At 53.2% G+C, this 13,474-nt stretch overlaps 2 protein-coding genes across 2 annotated transcripts; one reads left to right on the forward strand and one right to left on the reverse strand.

The window, feature by feature from the left end:
• Positions 1-6,617: 6,617 nt before the first annotated feature.
• On the reverse strand, positions 6,618-9,345 carry B0T15DRAFT_549901 (uncharacterized protein; the record flags this gene model as incomplete). Its single annotated transcript, XM_062870234.1, has 5 exons — positions 6,618-8,163; positions 8,220-8,737; positions 8,789-8,973; positions 9,076-9,242; positions 9,333-9,345. The coding sequence occupies 5 exons, from the start codon at positions 9,343-9,345 to the stop codon at positions 6,938-6,940; spliced, it is 2,109 nt and encodes a 702-aa protein (XP_062723776.1). The 3' UTR covers positions 6,618-6,937.
• Positions 9,346-11,107: 1,762 nt separating this feature from the next.
• Positions 11,108-12,964, forward strand: B0T15DRAFT_93046 (interferon-related developmental regulator-domain-containing protein). The gene has a single exon (XM_062871467.1). It carries the CDS (start codon positions 11,330-11,332, stop codon positions 12,707-12,709), a length of 1,380 nt encoding a protein of 459 aa, XP_062723777.1. The 5' UTR covers positions 11,108-11,329; the 3' UTR covers positions 12,710-12,964.
• The last annotated feature ends 510 nt before the right edge of the window (positions 12,965-13,474 follow it).

The following is a 13,474-nucleotide window of genomic DNA, read 5'->3' on the forward strand; positions in this document are numbered from 1 at the left end:
GTCGCGATCCCGATCACCGAACTTCCATTGAAGCGGCTACACAGTAGGGCTTATTACGAAGTACCTCTAGCCATGAATCATTCCTGTTTAGGCCCCTTATTGCAACTTATCTGTGGGTCCTCTTCTTCTCTTTTGCCAATTGCGCAGTTACTCATTGAGACAGACAGCATTCTTGAACTAGAGATTGAGAATCCCTTGTTCTACCGTGTGCACTTATTAGCGGATTGTGCTACCCCGGCACAACCTGAATTCGCTGTCTCTCGGTGGCAAGGCTCCAATCTAAGAGTGTCTATCCCGTCGGCAATCCGCGTGTTGCAATTCAATCAATGGTCCTGGTGTTTCTAGGCGCGCTCTGAGGGTGTATACGACTACCTCCGACTGCTCAATTCAGCCTCAACTGGCCAGAAGAAGCAGGATGCATCCGTTGTGGCAGCGAATCCATCACACTTCTCACTTCTCACTTTTTGCTCTCCCTGATGAACCGTGGTTGCGTCCAATCGGCTCCTGCCCAGAGACATGCCGTGTGGCTTGCTCATGCCGTGTCTCCCTCGTGCCTCTTCCGAACCCTGGCATCACTGCACCATCTCAAGCATCTTGATTGAATTCTGGGACATAAAGACAAGCTGGATCGATCGCGGCAATGCTAGTTACGAACTTCTTATGAGCCATCGCAGCAAATTCAGACTCAGAAGACGCAACCCGCTTGCCGCTACCGATGCAAGATCCAAGATACTCAAATCGATCCAGCAAAATGGAAAGCCATCCATGATGTTAGCCGTGACTGCGTGAGGTCAGCACGCCTCGAACACCTCCCTCGTTGTTCGACTTACAGCAACGGACTATGCAGTCTCATTATTGGGGAATTCGAGCCTCCCGGGGTCACCAACTTCGAAGTACAGCCAGGTACTAAACATGGATACAACTTGTGCTCTTCAACTTTATCCTTGCGGCCTTGTCTGACTCGGCCGAGCCCCGTGGCACAAAATGACGTCCCTGTTCAATAAATTCCACTGCGGTGTTGCCGTGGCTTCCATGAAGCAACGATCCAGGTACAAGGTCAATCCAGAGGGCACAAGGAGTCGACGTGGCTGGAAAGAGGTATGTGGTTACTTGTGCTATAGGGGGAAAGTCATGTGCTATAATGATAACTGACACATAGAGCACGAATCGTAACTGGAACAATCACAAACTCTCAAAGGCAGATGCGATACAATGCAACTTATACGCCTACATCGAGCAGCCACAATGCTGTCCACGCCCTGACTCATAAGCCCAGTGCCGATTCTTAGTATCGTCAATGGCTCGTGGATGCAAGGAGAGACAGCAAAAGGTGTGAAAATATGCACAACGAAGCCCCCGTGAACCATTTCTAACTCCAGACTTTCAGAGGAAACAAAAGAATACCCCAGGACAAGACTCTTGTGCTTGTCCATAGCACAGCCGCTTTGGGGCGTTGATGGCTCTGGCAGGTTCATACCCCATGGGGCGTCATTGTCGCATGGGTTTTCGAAGAGTGGCTGTTTCTGGAAGCGACGTTGCTGCCGTGGGACGGGACGCCTTCCGACCTAGCCAAGGGGCTGGCGTGTATACCCATCGACCGCTGGTGCGAGCATGGGACATACACGTACCCTCGGCCACCACATTGATCACAATACCTAGGACATTCAGCTTCATCTCCGAGTCATGGGAACGGACATTAACGCCATACACTCTCATGTTTCCTCCGCATGATACGCAGGTCACCGGCTCGTACAGTCGCCCATCGCCGAACGAGATACATCCGCAAGAGTCCATGGATGAGATCCGATATGGTGGGTGTACATCAAACGTTGATTGACGTCTGGTTGGGCTGTAGAGAAGTCTCTTGGGAACCTGCGACCTGGGAAGTGCGAGCGAACCACAGGGGATCATTCAGGACTGGGCTCAAGATCCACACAGGACATGTTGGCCTTATATGGACATGAGGGACCCTCCTCGGCTTCAAAGCCCAGGTTTCTGGTACTCCTTTCCACACTCCGACTCACCGCCTACCCCGGTATCCATATATCATTGCCGGGCCATCGGTATCCCACAAGCCAATGACGATATTGAAAGCGAGGACGAAGACGGTCTGCTGATCATGATTTGATGCCAAGATTGGCGATACCGGCACCAACGACTGGTCAGCTCAGAGGTCGGGAAGACGGCACAACGACTAACGAAGCCGGCCGGTGAGACAACTATGGGACTCGATGTGCCACTAGAAGACCTGACCTGAAGTTGCTAACCCGGTTGAGTCACATCCATCCACTCTTGCTTGGGAAGCTATCTGGCTGCCCGTCACGGTTGCCTTGTCTACATGATACGATTTTCTAAAAAGTCTAGCTGACGGCCTCGTCATTGGTACTCTAGAGCCAACAACGAGACGACTACACCGGCGGGCTGAAGCCGAGATCATGCGTATCAGCTGCAACTACCCGCGACTCGAGCCCAACATACCGGTTTTTGATAGGGCGCCACTTCTTCCTTGCTCCTGCCAACGAACTTTTGCCGGCCTTCGAAAAGAAGCCCACCTTCGGGTACCCGCAGGTCCCCAGAGTAGGGACAAATGCCACCTAGCCCTGCAACAGGAATACCCAAACCATTGGGGTCTCAGTCGGGGCGGATCGTAACTTCACTTGAACCCCGTATCCGTTCGTCCCCCGCTCCTATTTTGCAAGTCGAGCACACAATAGGGTCGGCCATGACTGTTAAGGCCCGCATGCAATGGGCCGAATATAGTTCCAGGGCGCCGGGCCCTGTTTCAGCAAGCACATAATCACGCACGTGCGTCAATTGTATGAAGAGAGCTAGCTACCTACGGGTGCTGAGTATGCGAATTGGACGAATAGCCTAAGGATCCGCTCTCCGCATTGGTCTAGCTGTATGATGCGGGTGGGTAACACCGTCACAACCCTCAACTTCCGAGGCACTACTCTTAGTAGTTGTCCGAGGCCCCTTCCGTGCCGCTACTCCGGGCAGCTTCCGCAACGGTCGAAGGTGGTGCCGAAAGGCAACGGCAGAAACGCTCCATGCACCCTTACGGTTCACCGGCTGCCTGGCGTCGACAGATAAAAGCTACCTACCTATGTTTGGCTTGGGAGCTGTGTAACCAAAGCCAGCACGCCATCACGAACGAAGGCTATTCGTTCCCTCACCCCAAGATTGATAAGGGACCTGTGCTTTGTATACATCCCCAAACCGTCATGTGCCGATCCCCTGGAAAGCGCGCCGCATCTGCAGCGGGCAAGTCCGGCAGGGCGTATTGGGGCCACTGGTGTGAAAATCAGATGGTTCAAAACATTCCAATACCAACTACACCAAAAGAATTAGGTCTCACACAAACCACAGCCAACTCCCAACTATATACATATTAAGCAAGCCTCTCGACTCTGCGGTGGACGGAATCGCGGCGATACATGAGAGGGTCGCCTTATCCCATTATCACGACTTCACGATGTTAACTGGAAACCGAAACAGCTGGAAGCGAACCACCCCCGCGGGGCAGTTGTGGCGTGTGGACAGCCGTCACACCGGTTCTCCTCGCAGGAACTCGATGAGAAAGGTACCAAGGAGGAACTGAGGCGGACTGGCTCAGAAAGCGAAAGTGGCTTGGCCTAACTGCAGCGGCCATGTTCAACCATGTCAGACAGCATAACTGCAGATCCCAAAACGCAGCGTCGCTGCCTCTCTCTCCAAGGGGGGACAGTCAATCTCTGGTCAATTTGGTGCTTCAGACCTGGGATCGCGGCAGGCGGTCTTTATCCAGAAGCTCATTTTGATCACATTCGGCAAGCACTTCTGCACATCATGCAGGACCCAAACACGTGCGTTCCCAAATTCGCAGATTCCGACCTGTCACTTCCTTCGAGTCGGGCCATTTCCTAACCTCTCTTATATGCATAATGTACGTCATCGCTCTTATACGCTCTGCATAGCACAGCCCCTTAATAATGCACATTTCGTAGCTGCCGTTGTGAGGGCCAAAGGTCGGGGATACCTCCGTAGTCTCATTCGTAGAATGCCCTGGATTGAGAAGGACGATAGCTCCCCCTACTCTGTCAGACAAAATAGGCTGTCCTGGATGACACCACGGAAAAGAAACGGATATGTACTGGTTCACCGGTCCGTACGCTCTGGCACACCTTCCCTTTAGGATCACTATCCGCGGAAGACCAGAGGTACTGTCGGTGAGCAGAGTCGCACGGAAGTGAGGCAACCAAACGACCACACTTGCTCTTGGTTCCACGTGGGATGGACATCCATTGCTGTCCACAGGCAATCCTCTTCTTTTCTTCGTCCAATATCCCGCCTTGTGCCTTGCTTACCTTACCTACGAACAGAGACGCGCGCGCACGCACACACACGCACACACGCACACATACACACACGCACACACGCACACACGCACACACGCACACACACACACACACTGAGAGCTACAGTTGGAGTACCAGCTTTTACACTCCGGACGACTGTCGTGATGGAAGTAGAGACCGGGAATGCTAGGTAACTATCACTTTCACCTACCTTCGGCTAAGCATTGGCCGGCAAGGGGACGACTGCACTGTCTTGCCTCCCTCCCCCACGCTCCCCCTCTCCCTCCGGCCCGGCATTATGCAGCAGCGGTGTCGGCGGTTAGCCAGCGGCTCGAGCTCGTCACTGATGAACCTCAAGGAACCAACCGCTTATCGCCGCTTATACTGATACTAGATAGGACGGTACCTGCACACGTCGTCGTTTTGTCGTCGGTAGAGCGGAAGCAGAATGAGCTGGAGAGATACTTCAGATGTTGTGTGACTGTGCTTTTACTTTTCCTTGCCTTGCCTTGCTTAGTTTGTCTTGCTCCTGCTGGCTGACTTTTGTGCTTGGTCTGGGAGCTTCGGGCGTAAAAAGCAGCAGTTATACTGGTATGATGCAAGACTGCCTTTCATGGCACGGCGAGAAGCAAGGGAGCTTTGTTGTTGCCGCAGTATAGCCAAGCACGGCTTTTGATTGCAGAGTGCTCTGACGACACTCAGACTTCCATTCTCTCTGGAAGAGATCCGGCAGGTAGTAAGTATCACCACCGATGGAATGTTCCGGCTTCTAGCCGCGTGGCTGGCTTCCTCCAGACAAGTTCCAAATGAATACCCACCCAGTTCCCGTTTGTAATGTTCAATATGTGGATATATTTACTTCTGTACTTGAATCGGATGCCTTCGTCGGCATAAGCACCAGACCCTCCTTTGCTTGTTCGCCCGAACACATACAGCACTCACCCTCTCTGCCTCTCCCCCCGGAGCTCCCCGTCTTTTCATCCATGCATTTGTACATGTATTGTACAATAAACCTCAGTAGTTATGTGCCACCATGCCCATATCAAGCCTTGTCCTTATGGCTTCGCTTCTAGTCTCGTAGGCTCTCTGCTGCTAAAACGCGTAACGGTAGACTTGAAACTGCAGAGGAAGTTCAAAAGCAGGAATTACTTTGAAAGACACTTACATGTTTCTCGAGGGTTAACTAATGTACCATAGATCCCAGCTGATTTGATGATGGCGGCCTTAACGGCCCATGGTGTTTGGTCATGATCCACTCCCAGGCTCCCAGGCATCCCCCCGTCACCTCATTCATCCTTCTTATTTACTACGTAGGTAAGTAGGCGACCGGATTTAGCTTTGCAGACTGGCTGGGCGGTGGGGGTGGGGGGCGTGGGCCGACACACCCGTCCCTGCCGTCCCTCCCTTATTCCAAGGTTAGGCATACTGAATCCTCAGTCTTCCCACTTCCCATAGTATTTGCCTATTGCTGCCGCCACAGAGGCCATCCAACACAAATTGACCGACTGCATAAAAACCTAGGTTGCGGTAAGTTATGTGCGTCGTTGCGTTGCAATGAAGAAACGCAACAGCTGAGAAATGGATAGATAGGTACCTTTGATACCTAGGCGAGGAGGATATCTTCCAAGCAAAAGTTTCCGGACTCGTCTACTTGTAATAATAAGGTCGCTAGGGAAAAGGGGGTCAAGAAGAAGATATGAGATCGTCTCAAATACCGTTCCATGCCCCAGATACCTACCTACCTACACAAGGCTAAGCCAGAATGGAGGGTTTGCAGCGCTTACACAGCGAACTGTACTGGCTTTTAAACATAAATCATCTGCTCCTCCTGCTCATTTATCTTATCATCTGTTGTCTCCACCCTTGCTGTTTTGATGCGAGTTGCCTGGTTGAAGCTATGAATCAGGTAGCTACTTAGATCGAGGGCAGGCGAACGAAGACCAAGAGGGGGGGCTGCGTTCATTATCCCCTCGATCACGCTCCAGGAACTTAGATCATTCGGTAACATCAGAGAGAGATAGTCGGTCATTTATGGATCGAATCGCGTATCATTCACTGCCTAGCCCTGTAGAACTGTAGTCCATTGCTCAGCCGATCTCCAGTCGGCCACGTAAAGAGGCGGCCTACTTAGGTGAGAGAAATGAGCCAGATGGCCTCCGTAATGCAACGACTAGAAAAAAAAGGCAGAAAGAGAGGAATTAATGGCCATGTCCAGACCCTGCAGAGAACGAAAAAAAAGATGATGAGAATACGGAACCGATCGCCATGACCCCCGAGAGCTCGGTGTCACTCGGTAGAATATCCCTTCCGTTCCGGCCTTACCCACCCCTTATAATTCCCTGTCCCATAACCCGGTCAAGCCCCGTTGTGGTGTCCTCCAGGACACCTCATGCACCATTCCAGTCCGCATGTCCCAAGTCAACCCGACCCATCCAGTGTCCTAATGAAGGAGAGTGTGACGCGAATGGTGCTCCTAACGCCATCCGAATGTACCTACCCTCCGCCTAGAAAACCGTCGCGCGATGAAGTGAGATGTTTAAGTTATAGCAAATGGGGAATACAAAATCTCAATGGAAAGCGGCGTGTATGTCTACTGCCGCTTAACCGAATGTAGGAGCCGTATAGATGAGTGTGCCCATGATCATAGCTCCCGCGGTGACGCCTCCGAGAGCTGCGTATCCGAGTCGCTCTGCAACCATCATCATGCGGGGCTTCTTCACAGGTCTCTCGGGGGTGAGGGGGGGCGTGATGACGCTACTCTCGGTATTCTCCTTGCCTTGCTTGGAGAGAACGAACGACTGATTCGGCTCCTCCACGATGGAAGGTTGATCGGAAAAGTGTGTTGGGGCAGGGCTGACACGGCCCATAACACGGAGGAGGTTATCCTCGCAGTGGCTAGCCGGTGCACGCTCGCCTTCTTTCGAAGAGTCCTCCCGGCTGGCGGCAACCGTGTGGTTTGTGTTTTCTGTCTGAGGTGTCTGGGCGGTCTCGATGGCCCAGCGCTCCTGCTTATGAGTGCTTGACGACATGTCATCGGCCTTCCGCTTTTTACTAGGGCTCTGCTGGTGAGTTTCAACGATGTCCGAGATCCCTACATGGGTCCGGCGGAAAAAGCTGTCCACATCTCCAGCCATGGTTATAGAAGGAGCTATGATGGGAGGAGACAATGGCCGGTCTAGATCGGCCCGCCCAAGTCCTGACGAGGTGGGCAGAGCATAGGGTTCCGCTACATCGGCAAGACGAGGAAGACTTGGGCCTTTAGATAAAGGCCCAAGAGGCTCCAAGCATGCAGGGCCAAGTTGGTACGGTAGCGCCATGTTCTCAGGATTATAAAAGCGAGGAGCTTGCACAGAGGCCAGTCGTCGTTGGGAATTTTGGACCTCCTCCATGAGTGTCCTCTGCTGTTGCTCAGCAGCGATGAGCGCCAACTTGTTCTGCTCCCGCGCCAAGAAGAACTCCGTCTTCCCCGTTTTGGCGCCGAGGTACTCAGCACTGATGTCGTGGGGAAGCGAGCATGATAAATCTGCGATAAGGTCCCGAGGAGGTCTCAAGTTCTGAAGGCTGGTGGCGCTGACTGGCTGCTCCGGATTTGTCTTTTCCGGCTCCGGACGAGGCAGGAGGCGAGGAGATGGGAGAGCAGGAGGCTCTGGCTCATCGCTGTTCAGAAGGCCCATGATGGTTACTGGCGCGACGATCCTTGGCTGGGGTATGGGATGTGACAAGGACTCGATTAGCGCCAATGTCTCTGGATGCTCAACTGACCCAGTGTAGTCAGGAGGGTGGCCAGGAGGGTTCAGCGGGTCGTCCCTCGAGTCACTACTCTGGTCTGGAGAGCGTCAGCGGCTGAGGATATGAAGTTCAAGGATGCAGAATGGTATTTACCATCGGAAAAGTCCCAGCTGTCATCATCTGAGGTGTACTCAGATAATCCATCGTCCGTGGCATTGCTGATGTCATCGGTCACACCACCGCGAGAGTTCTCACCATATCCGCTCTCGTCCTCGGCGTGGTCATGGATCTGAGTGTCTTGGTCCATATCGATATCGCCCAAGTCACTCAGGTCATCTGTGCCATCAGGGCTGGCTGAGTGGTTGATGTCGAGATCATCCAAGTTGCGGTTGACGGGATCCGCATGACTGGTAGCGTGGTGCTCATTGTCGTCGCCGATCGAGATGGGAGAGCCACAGTCGGATGACAAGTCAATCACCTGCCGAGATCCGGCACAACCATGGTTGCTCGTCAGGTCAATCACGTTGGGCTGGGTGAGGACTCTGGTACTCTGCGCAGTGGGCGAACGCTGCTCCGCGCTTTCCCCACTCTCATCGCTATCGGTGGATACATCGATATCCGACTCATCATCAGAGTCGGGTACCTGGAATGTACCACTCGCTGATGTATCGCTGATACTTATTTAGAAGCTGGCCAAGCAGTGAACGGGGGATGGATCTTACGGATTGACAAACTGGACGCCAACCTTGACCGTGGTCGGCACATACTGCTCCGTACCCCGCCAGATCGGAGCGCCGAATCGAAGCATGTCTCCATCCTTGAGTTCTCGGGTTTCCGTGCGGGGGATGCGGCCGCCGCCGTTTATAAAGGTTCCGTGGAGCGAGCCCACGTCATGGATCTCGAGCTTCTGCTGAATATCAGCAAGCCGACAACTAAGGAGACGGGATGGATGGCATCGCACCTCTTGGTCCATATTCGCAGAAATTTGTGCATGCAGTCTTGACATTACTGCGCAATCAAACCACGCGTTGTCAAGGGCAGCGACGAAACAACTGTCCAGCTTCTTGGACGCTCGGCCAATGGTAATCTTAGCGTTCTCTGGGGTTAGTATGATGCGACGTTCAGGATAAACAATGTTGGAACCCGAAGGCGAATCCGCGGAGAGGCTAAGGAGGACTAATGATGGAGTCGTATTAGTTCCAAGTAGTTAGGGGCTCGTGAGGATGGCGAGTAGTGAGCCAGGCTAAAACTAGAAGCCGAACGCACCGTGTCTTGACATGTTGCGAGCTGTGCCCATTTACAGTCGGTTTCCTGCCTGAACTGTGAGGTGGTTTACACGAGTGGGGAAACGCTTGACGGCGGCCTAGAGGGAACGGTCGGTCATGCGTGTTGTGCTTCGAGTCTTCGACGTCAGAGAAGGGCCGAAGGCTCGAGCTTGAGTGGTGTGCTTCGAGTCTTCGACGTCAGAGAAGGCTCGAGTGGTAGCCGGTACTCCCAGAATGAGGCCCAACGGAGTGCAGCAGCTCGATTCCCTCGGCTTCGCTGATGCCACTGTTTTGTCTTTGCCGTGGCCTTTGTACGTGTGCATGCACCAGGGTTACGAGAAAGAAACTAGTCGGTCGACTGAAGTATGAATTCGAGTAGAGGAGGGGATCGGTGACGAGATGACGAGTCAAAGGAGTAACACTGTTGGTTCAGGCGGTTTCGGAAGGCGGGGTTCCAGGCAGCCCAGCCCTCCAGGTCGATGATAAGCTGGACGACTGCCTTATCACTTCTTTCCAAGGTGCTCGAGGTCAGGGAGAGGTTACCTAGGTTGAAAAGCAGCCAGAATATTGGAAGAATGAGGGTTTGTTTCCGACCATACTCTGGTTTCTAATCACTTCATGAAAGGAGAGGTTTCCACGCTTGAGGCCTGCGTTGGATGACGGGAATCGGTACTCCGTAGGTACCACCTAATTGCAAGTCATGTGGATCGGAGCTCCCCCGGACGGGATGCGGGGCTGAACAACAGCTCAGCAACGTGGAAGGAAACGACGGTACTTATGTCCAGCTTGAGCCACTAATACTATTGTGACATGTATCGAATCAGATGCCTAAGGTAATAAATGAGATAGCTAATAAGCATGCCTCGTACCCTGATCGAACTCAATATAAGGCATCAGGGCATGTAGCAACTTCCATCGCATCACTCCCCAGGGACAAACAGTGTCACTCCAAGTTGGTACGGCCCCTTGGTGTAAGCTGCCTTATCGTCCGCGACTTTCCCAAGTTACACACCTACCTATACTCTTCTCTTCTAGATACGTACACTGATACTTGTCCAGTCCACTTTCAGGTGTTTACTCCGTAAATCTCAAGGATTCACATGCTGTTACCTGACATGTGTTGAATCATTGCCGAGATACTTCTTTATCATACTGTGTAGGCTAGTAGTACAGTACATTATGCAACCACTTTACTGTATGAATGCCAACTCCACCTCCATGCGGAGGGCCCCGCAATGTCGAGGCTTGACTGTTACAGTGCTCCGTACATCCGTACAGACAGCCCTATACTGGGAGACTGGCAACCGAAAGGAGCAAAAACAGCTACAGAGAAAGGAGACAGCATTCAAAAGCTACCTAACATACGGTCTCGTGGATTATCCAATGTCGGGTTCGCGAATGGAAGCGACGACGTTGTGTGCATGATTCCGAACCACCCCGAGCCGACAGCTTACTGTGCGACTCACCGTGTAACGTACGATACTTACTGTGCGAGCGTGCATTGTCTACTGGTATGGTGGCGGTTGCGTTGCTTCGCTTGCGTCACTGCGTGATAACGCACGGACAACTTTGTCATGTGTTCCAGGTGCTCAAACCCGGGCAGGTATATATATGGAGTTCAGCGTCACCCGATTGCCTTCATCCCAACCAAACTCACCTTCTCTGCCTTACTTTCCCAGTCTTGAAGAATCGCCCTTCATAACCACCAACAATTTCCAACGGCTTTGGCCACCCAGCTCACCCAACACTATCTTCAGCTATCCCTATGGACCTGTTGCAGTCCACACAATCCTCATTGCAAAAATCCATTCCACCTTGAAATCTTCCCACACACACCGCCTCTTGCCAGCCATCTCCACGGTGACCTGAGCACGTTGTGTACGGCAAGAAACAATAAAACCTGTCATCAAGAACATTCGACGTCCACCGCAAAATCATACGCAAACTACTTCCTACCTCGCCTCCTAAGAGAGAACCGCGAGACAACTGAGGGCGAACATGTCTGAGCTTCGGAGGAAGGCTCTCGGGGGAGGGAAGACGGTGTCACGCAAGGCGCGCTCGAAGCCTGAATCGGGATTCTCCTCTGCCAACCATTCCCCAAATGGATCTCCCGGAAACTCGCGAGCGGGCTCACACGCCGGCTCACGGCCCGGTAGCCGCTACGCCTCGGAGGACGAGTTTGACAGCGAGTCTGAAATGGATGACACCATGACCATGAGCACCAACTCCGTTTCAGACGAAGACGAGGTTGACAACACGTGGGCCGACCGATTGCACGACCGTGTGACGGAGCTACAGGATCGCAAGGGAAGCAGCGTGCAGGGGCGTGAAGCGACGCTCGGAGCCTACAACCATCTTCTCAAACACCACTTCGCCCAACGAGAGCTGGACCGGTCGGTTGCAGAGCTCTTGCCTATCCTTCTCAGGGGTATTAGGAGTGGGAGCAGCGACGAAGAGCGTCTCCGGGCGCTCCGAGCTTTCACCCTTACCGTCCTTACATGTCCCTCGGACACGATATTCGAGCAAGCACTGCCGATTCTGAAAGCGGCATGCCATGATGCAGACGGCGACGACATCAAGGTGGCAGCAATCCATGCCGTCTGTATCGCCGTTTCGTACGGAGGAGGGTCAGGCAGCACTGCGGAGGAGACGCTCGACTTCCTCCTCGAGATTATCGAAAGCGATGGTCAGTCGGTCGGAGCAGACGACAGCGGTCCGGTAGTGACGGCGGCACTGCAGGCATGGGCGTTCGTGGCGACCCATATGGAGGACCTGACACTCCAAAGCGAGGCCGCCATTGAGGCTTTCATGGAGCAGCTGGACAGTGGAGATCCGGATGTCCAAACCAGCGCTGGGGTAAACATTGCCCTCCTTTTCGAAGCTGCACGCGATTACGAAGAGGAAACCGGCGAGAGCTTCGATATGCAGTACAATCGGTACCGGATTATGACTCGGATGGCCGAGATTGTCCGGGACTCATCGAAAGCGGTGTCGAAGAAGGGCCGGAGACACATCCGGTCGAACTTCTCCAGCATCGTTACATCCCTTGAGCGAGGCACGGGACCAGGATACTCGACAGCCGGTCGTTCAGGGCCGAACCCACACACCGGTGGGTCCAAGGCCGACGACCAAGGCGATGTCCAAGAGTTTGGTTACCGGGAACGAGTTCGGATCCGCAACCAGGTCCTGCTCATCGACACCTGGTCACTCCATGCGAGAGCGGAGTTGCTGAAGACTCTGCTTGGCGGCGGGCTGGGTGTTCATTATTTGGAGAACCCAGTCGTGAAGGATATTCTCAACGATGCTGAGGTTGAGTTCATCTCGACAGGCAAACGGAGGAAGGAGGAAGCGAAGTTGCGGAGGAATACTCGAGACTAAACGGAATGAATTGGTATGGGTATGAGGTAATTTCTACTTTGCAGGGTTCGACTTGGAGTCGGTTGGAAGTATGTTTTGGTTCTTTATGTACTTAAGAGAGCATGGAAGTCACTCGGACTTAATATTAGCGTCCCGACTTTCTTTACATTGTTAATTTCACCCTTCGTTTGCCGTGCAACATGGAGCTCACACCTAGTAAGCTGCCCTCACGAATGTTGCTCTAGTCCAGCCGAGCGGGAGCGCATCGACAGGGCGGCAAGGACGGGACACCATGGATCTAAGCTCGAGTGCAGCCTGTCAACCAGTCCGTAGCTTTTCCAGACAACCCAGTCCCTGATTGAAATTCCAATGTCGAAGCATGCCCTAACCAGTGAGTGTATTGTACGACAGCGAACAGAGCCATGAAGTAAATGGAAACTTCCTCGTCAGAACATGGCCGTGGCAGCAGACGTAAACCCCGCCGTTTGAGCGGCTGAGCCCCGGCGAAATCAAAGCAGACCCGATCACCGAATGTCGCACAGACTCGCCACAGGCCGTAGGATCGTTATCAAAACGGATAGACGGCTGATATTGGTCGATTGGGACCTGCCGCGGGTGGTGGGGTCTGCGTTTGCGAGACTACTAGTAGTAATCTGTACACTATCCGTATTCCGTACCCTACCCGGACTTTGGGGTGGCCGTGGCGAGCGTGGCATGTGCGTGGGCAGGAGTGACGCCGGTTTTGAGCTGTGGGCCTGCGCTTCTGGTTTCCCAAGAGATCGACGC

The sequence above is a fragment of the Chaetomium strumarium genome (genome assembly GCF_033439665.1).
Source record: "Chaetomium strumarium strain CBS 333.67 chromosome Unknown B0T15scaffold_2, whole genome shotgun sequence".
Lineage (NCBI taxonomy): Eukaryota > Fungi > Ascomycota > Sordariomycetes > Sordariales > Chaetomiaceae > Chaetomium > Chaetomium strumarium.